The sequence below is a fragment of the Nannospalax galili genome, unplaced genomic scaffold (assembly GCF_000622305.1).
Source record: "Nannospalax galili isolate Female #2095 unplaced genomic scaffold, S.galili_v1.0 scaffold1083, whole genome shotgun sequence".
Classification (NCBI taxonomy): domain Eukaryota; kingdom Metazoa; phylum Chordata; class Mammalia; order Rodentia; family Spalacidae; genus Nannospalax; species Nannospalax galili.
In genome coordinates, this window is record NW_008350331.1 from 1,171,728 (window position 1) to 1,179,366 (window position 7,639).

At 43.7% G+C, this 7,639-nt stretch overlaps 1 protein-coding gene across 4 annotated transcripts in view; it reads right to left on the bottom strand.

Annotated features, from left to right (window-relative positions):
• Nucleotides 1–368: 368 nt before the first annotated feature.
• Mboat1 (membrane bound O-acyltransferase domain containing 1) overlaps nucleotides 369–7,639 on the bottom strand; it is a 126,693-nt gene continuing 119,422 nt past the window's right edge. For 2 of the 4 annotated variants that reach the window (XM_029570662.1, XM_029570660.1), the window contains exon 13: nucleotides 2,529–3,912. In XM_029570662.1, the coding sequence (XP_029426522.1) occupies nucleotides 3,762–3,912 (151 nt within the window). In that variant the 3' untranslated portion in view covers nucleotides 2,529–3,761. Of the gene's footprint in view, nucleotides 725–2,528; nucleotides 3,913–7,639 lie in introns of those variants that run through there. The other 2 variants (XM_029570663.1, XM_029570661.1) reach the window with 2 other exon arrangements.

The window sequence follows — 7,639 nt, forward strand, 5'->3', positions numbered from 1 at the left end:
GGGTCTGAAGCTCATCTTTCTGGGCTCAGTAGATCTTCCTAGGGCAGAGAATGGGTCTCTGGTATCTTTTGCTCGCAGAGCCTGAGAGTGCCAAGCCCACGCCAGACACAACACATGTGATGAATAAGGGAATGCACTAATCAGTGGATGGATGGACCAGGCAGTTTCAGACTATGTAAACTGGCTGCCTGAGTGATTATTTCCCATAATGTGCTTCCAACATTTTCTGCAAACACATGCCTTTATTTCACAAACTAATTCTGAAAAGCAGGACAACAGTTCCCCATGCAAATGTGGCTCAATCAAAACTGTCAAGAGCAATGACCCATTAAACTAATCTGTCCAATCCTTCATTCATTCAACAAACACTTACTACATCTTCATTATAGGATGGGCACTATGCCAAGTGCCAGAGACAAGGAGAGGAGGAAGATGAATTCCCTGGACTGGTGAGGCATTGATCTTTCCCTTTTTTCTTATTTTAAAGCTTGCTATGCAGTTCTGGTGTGTGGCAGAGGTGAGAAGGAGGGTCTGGATGGTCTCCTCACTACCCAGATACCCCAGAGTATGCACGGCACGTGTCCCAGCAGTTTTGGGGACACCTTGTTAATGTCTAGTTTCCCGTCCCAGTCTCCGCCTGTGGCCTTCTCTCCTAACCTGTCAAAACCTCAGACGGAATTACTGTTTCACATCCTTATCAAATGACATTGTTCCATATGGTTACCTAAAAAGCAAAATACAAAAATAAATAAATAAATAAATAAATAAATAAAGCACTAAGAATATTTTACATTTGTCTTAAAGAATAAAACCAGAAAGTGTATTTCTTTTTAACTTAAATCTCCCCAAGCCAATACATTTTTATGAAGTTCCCATTATATTTAGGACAACCTGGAAATCTAAAGCAATAAAATATAGTCCCAGCTATTATTTTAAACTCTGGTCCTAAAGAGAAACTGCAGGGGAGATGGTTCTTGGAGCGGGGGATGAGTTTTAATCCCTGTGTGCATCACTTTAGTATTGAGGGAAACCCTCCCAGAAATCAGCTGGTTCCTCCGGCAGTCACTTCTCCTCTCATTACCAAGCTTCTTCTCTTAGAGGTGAAGATGTGTAAGCACAGAAAAGCCTGGCCAGAAATCAGACTGCTCCTGCTCTGCACCAGTGCTGACAGCTACCCTTCCCTTCAGTGGGAAAAGTACATTTTGGGTGGTTTTGCATTCCACAATATCCCTGCTGGAGTGGCTCAGGTACATTTTAGGCACCTGTATCCCTCCTCCATCACCAAGACTGCTCTTCGGACTGTAATTTTGTAGTTAAAATAAAGTGAGCCTCTCGCACTAGGCTCACACACTACACCATGGACGAGCTACAGGTCCAGTGCGGTCACAGCCTCCCCATCCGCCCACTGGTGGTCACACTGGTTCTACTTTCCTTGACTTCCTGTCAGCTCCACCTATTTGTTTCAACCATACTGGGCAAGGTGATGCCTGCATTGGATGTGTCTAGGCATTTCTTTATTATTATCTAAACAATATACTATACCAATGATTGATCCAGCATTTATATTGTATTAGGTATAATAAGCAATGTAAAGATGAGTTAAAATACACAGGGGATTAAGCATAGGTTTGTTGCAAATTCTATAGCATTTTACTTAGGGAAGAATGACTGGACAGGATTTTCACATGACACTGTCCTGTGAGACAAACCAACAGGACACATGGACAAACTCAGTGTTTAGAGGCTCCCACAGGACCACTGTGATGGCCAATCCTGGGTGTCAACTTGACTGGATCTGGGATTAACTGAAACGAGAGAGATCTTCTTAATTGGATCATCTGAACCTGGAAGACACACCCTAAATGTGGGTTTTACCTTCTGATGGCTCCCGTATAAAAGGCCACGGCAGAGGAGAACGCCAGGCTTTTTGCGGCTTGCCTTCTCTCTCGCTGGTGAGTTCGTCTTGCTGCTGTAGACTGAAGACTAGCTGATCTTTTGGAATTTGTCAGACCTTCAGCACCGGGTTGGGACTACTGAGACATCCAGCCTCGTGGACTGAGTGATTACAGATTCTCAGCCTCTCCAGTGTGGTGCAGCCATTGTTGGACTACTCGGACTCTATCCTGTGAGCTAAGCTGGTAAATCTCTATACATATATATTCATTCTACTGGTCTGTTTCTTTGGAGAACCCTAATACAACCGCCATGGATTCAAGTCTCAGTTTTACCACTAACTCTGTGACACAGGGCCATTAGCCAATGTCTCTGAGCACAGCCCCTTCCTTTGCAGAGGGGGAAACTGCAAAGTCGGGAAAGGTAAGAAACCCTATCAAGACAAACAAATCCCAGTGCTCGGCGCATGCTGTGAAAACTGAATGTGTTCTTCTGTTCACAAATTTTAGGCAAAACGAGAGTAAGCTTTGTGCACATTTGTGAAAACACATATCAAATCTCTCAACACAAACAAAAAACAATCCTCTCATAAGGAGGTAATTCCTTATATAGAAATATACAATTTATTCAGAGAGAGGCTAACTTTTTTACCATCTGATTTGAATAATTTTCTCCTCACAGACCATTTGATGGAGGTACATCATTGATGCATAGATTTTATTATTATAATTTTCCACATTTTAATATTCTATTCCCTTCACCCACACAGAATATTACCCGATAGAAGTCCTCAAAAGGAGCCGTAGCACATTCATAACGAGGACAGAGCAAAGAATGATTTTTGGTTGTAGCTACCCAACACAACAATTCACCCAAAATAAAGCTGGATTTAACCCGTTACAATCAGCTCATGTGCACACATTGGCCCCGGTCACTGACACCGCCATGGAGTGTGGAGAGAAGAGCGTGCCTCTCTGTAACCTCAGATTACTTAAGCAGTTATTTCTTGCAAAGGCAGGTGGCTGCCTACAATGCTATCAAGATCTGGGTGTCTTCTCAGGGCTAAGGGTAAAGCAGATGAAAGCAGGTAAACAGAAGCCTGCAGTCTACCCAGGCTCCTGGTGCACACAGGAGACTTCCTGATTTCCAATCTTGGCTCAGTTAGGAAGGAAAAAGAGGGAACGGTATGTTCCTGGGGAAAGGGGCATGCAGCCTGTTTGAGGGCACATCAATTCATTCAAGCATCCAGGGTTAATATTCCCAGTCTGGGGGGTTTTCAACAACTTGCAAAACCTCCCTCCACAGTCACTATTGTCCGGGGGCTTCTGAGCATGTCTATTATATTCACAAACTGTTAAGTCACAGGTCCAAGGGTCTGGAGCTTTCTAAGGGACACCCATGCCTGGGAATGTTCTGATTTCAGAAATCTCTGACAATTCACCTCAGCAGTGACCTCCTAAGTTCCAGAGGCAATATCTGGGTCCCCGCACACAGAGTCCAGTGACTGGAAATGATTTCAGACTAGCAAAGGGCCAGTGGCCTGTTCTCTGCCCTCTGCCCCACTGAAAGGTCCTGGGTCCCAAACAGGATGAAGATAAGTAAGCTGGACACGGTGACTTAACTGTACAACAAAAGAGGCTTTATAAAAATGCTCCCTGCAGTTAAGAAAAAAAACATGTAAACATTTCTCTAAGTCACTGGGGAGTCCAACAGCCTTTCCGTAGCATCTTCTTCCCAAGGTCTTGCAGGTGTTCTGCTCAGCCTCCCTCAGAGAGATCAATTTGCCTTCTTATGAACAGAATTCAGAGTCTGTGGCTGCCTGGGAGCATGACGAGGCTTGATGGGCAGAAACAGGATTATCAACAGACTTATGATGTGTAAAGAAAAGTACATGGACCTAGGAATAGAAACACACGGTTATCTTTTGAAGAAGGATATAAACGGGAGAAGTACATGGCTACATCATCTTCAGGAGGGCAAGGGAAGGTGAGCAGGCCAGGGACGGAAGAAACCATAAATCTAGGAGAAAAGATGGACAGACATGGGATTGCCACATTGACATAATCAGACCACAAGAATTAACCCCACCATTCAAAGGTTGAGGATGCCACGATCACACCCACTCAATCTTCAAATCACATACACCACTCAGTCTCCCCCATGCTCTTCTCGAGGCTAAGGAATTCTTATCTCTCTTAGGAACTGGAAAGATCCTGATTTTTTAAAAATTTTATTTATTTGTGTGTGTGTGTGTGTGTGTGTGTGTGTGTGTGAGTGTGTGTATGGTGTGCATGTGCATGTGTGTGTGGTGTATGTATGTGTGTCTGCATGTGTGCATGTGGTGCATGTAGAGGTCAGAGGACAACTTTTGGAGGTAGTGTTCTCCTTCCACAATGGGTTCTGGTGATTGAACTCAGGTTGTCAGGCTGGCCCAGAATGTGCTTTTAACTGCTGAGCCATCCTGCCAGCCGAGGTTCATGATTTTTAAAACTCAGTCTACTACCTTTAAAATAACTTCCATATAAATGGGTAAAAACCAAGTTTTGCTTTTGAAATGTATTGACTTTCATTGGCACAGTGTAGACACCAGGTAAACACTGGGTATAATCTATCAATAATATACAAAATTAGAAACTGCTTAAGTTAGTACAACTGTTCTAGAGCTACCAGAAAGGTTAAACTAATACTTTATCTCCTCTCTCTGTTTCTGTCTCTCTCTCTCTATCTCTCTGTCTCTATCTCCCTGTTTCTCTTTCTCTCTCAGTGCAGAGAACTGAACCTAGCCTTGTGTATGTCAGACAGTCACCCTACTACTGAGTTATAGCTCCAGTCCTGCAAAGCTCTAAGATAAAAAAAATAAACAAATAAAAGGCCAAATAACACAGATCTATCCTGAGCTGTTCCACCTTGAGCGAGAGGAATGTCTCCCTAAAAATGTTTATCTAGTAGTCAAGAGCAATGGTATGTCATCACTTGTTTACTCATTCCTTAAACATTAACTGCTTAAGATTCATGAGCACAGGACGGCGGGACAGCTCAGTGGTGGAGCCCTTGCTTAGTATGTATGGAGTACCTGGGCTCAATTCTCAGTACTGCAAAAAGAAAGTACAAAGTATTAAACTACAATCTCCAAAAAGGCATGAGCCTCTCCCCTTCCCCTGGAAGGGCCACAAGACAAGTATACTAGTTCTGTGGTTTCTGCAAGGACCTGGCTCCAGGACTCCTGCACATGCCTCCCAACACTCAATTTCCTTTAATAAAATGGTATGGTATTTACATATAAGCTGCACAAACCTCTCCTACACTTTGAACCATCTCTGCTATACTTAGAAAACCTAATACGTGGTAGATATGTAAACAGCTGTTAAACTACATCAGAGAGTGGTAGTAAGGGGGGAGTTCTGTGAATGTTCTGTTACACCACAGCGGCTTCCTCTGGACTTGACATGACCAGCCTCCCCACTTGAAGCAGAGGCTGTAATGAGACCTTGGCCCACAGTCATGAGGATGAACAAACACAGCTATATATCAGAGAGCCACTCCATGGTAAGGATGAAGGACTGTTTATACACCCTCTTGTCGGGGGGGTGTCATAAGACTCTCCCCAAGATTCCAGTCCCCTCTTCCTCCAGCCCAACTGGCGGGTACAAAACTGACTGGGGTTGGGGCTTTTCAGTAGGATACAAACCTGTGAACATTGTAAGTTCTTGTAAGTAGTCACAATAAATTCATTTACTCACAAAACTGGACTTTCTTTGACCTGTTAGCTTCCTTTGTTTTTTTTCTTTTATTTATTATTATAACTATTTTTTATTTTTTATTTTTTTATGTGTACCTGCATGTAGGTAAGTGCACCCGTGTCGTGCAATGCCTGCGGAGGACAGAAGAGGCCATCAGATCCCCTGGAACTGGAGCTACAGACAGTTGTTAGCTGCCATGTGGGTGCTGGGATTTGAACCTGGGTCTTCTGCAAGAACAGCCAGTATTCTTAACTGGTGAGGCATCAACCCAGCCCCTATTATTATTTTTTTTTATGTGTATGAGTGTATTGCCTGCGTGTAAGTGAGTGCACCTGAGTCATGCAATGCCCACAGAGGTCAGAAGAGGGCATAGGAGCCCCTGGAACTGGAGTTAGGACAGTTGTTAGCCACCATGTGGATACTGGGAATCGAACCCTGGTCCTCTGCAAGAGCAGCCAGTGCTCTTAACTGCTGAACCATCTCTCTAGTCCCTAGCTGCCTTTCCATCTGGGATAAACAGATGTTTCTTTTATGTCTCACAAAGGAAGTCATGAGAAAGACATTTTATTTTTAATTATGTGTATCTGTGTGTGGGTATGTGCCCATGAGTAGAGGTGCTTGAGGAGGTCAGAAAAGGGTGTGTCACTGGTGTTAGTGGTGGTCATGAGCCTCTGAACATGAGTGCTGAGAACTCGGGTCCTCTGGAAGAACAGCAAGTACTCTTAACCACTGAGTCTTCTTTCCAGCCTCCAGACACAACATTTTCCAAAAATATATTCAACCCAAGGATACTAAGAGTCAGCTGTGAACGATTAATGGGTGAAAGGGCTCTTAAGGTAAGCACGGGGTCAACAGGTATAAACTGGGCTTCTCAAAAGTTAGGGCTATAAGTAACTACAACTCCCAGAATGAACACAGCTAAAATACCTTGTCCTTTGCTTTTCCTCTGTCTTTCACACGTGACCAAAGCTATATGACATCAATTACGTTAAATTCAATCCAAATACTCTGACCATCAGGAAAAGTGAATTTCAGTCCCCTAGTGCAATTTAGTAACATATTCTGACAGTCCATACATCTCTAAAATGTTTTGGAAATTTTCATCTTACTATCATAGAAAGTCTCAATTACCATTTACTAATCACACTCAGCAATGACTTTGGTACTCTGGATACTAAGATCAATAGCCTCAGTTCTCAAAGACCTTGCTATTTATAAAAGTCTAACATTTTCTAGCATATTTTTGAGGCAGGGTCTCAGTATGTAGGCCTGGCTGACCTGGAATTCACTATGTAGACCAGGCGAATCTCCAATGCATATAGATCTGCCTGCCTCTGCCCCCTGAATACTGGGATTAAAAGCGTGTTCTACCACACCTGACACATCTTTCTTTTTCAAATGTGTGTGTGTGTGTGTGCATATGTGTGTGTGTGTGTGTGTGTGTAGGTGTACATGTATCTGTGTACAACAGTGTGTGAAAGCCAGAGGACCACCTCAAGTGTTGTTCCTTGGAAACACTATCCACCTCTTTTGAGACAGGATCTCTCTTTTTTTTTATAGCTCTTACTATTTATTTTTATTTTATGTGTATGACTGTTATGCCTGTATGTGTGTAAGTGCACCCATGCCATGCCATGCCCACAGAGAACAGAAGACGGCATCAGAAACCCTGGAACTGGAGTCACAGATGGTTGTTAGTCACCATATGGGTGCTGGGATTTGAACCCAGGTCTTCTGCAAGAGCAGCCAGTGCTCTTAACCACTGAGCCATCTCTCCAGCCCTTGAGACAGGGTCTTTCATTGGACCGGCATTCACCAATGAGGCTAGGAGCCCCAGGGATCACCCGGGGTCTGCCTCCCCAGCACTAGGATGCAAAGGTGCTAATGCATCCAGCCTTTTTTCATGGGTGCTGGGGATCAAATTCAGGTCTTCGCACTTGCAAGGCAAACACTTTACTGACTGAGCCATCTCCCCAGCCCAAAGTCTAACATTCTTACATTATACA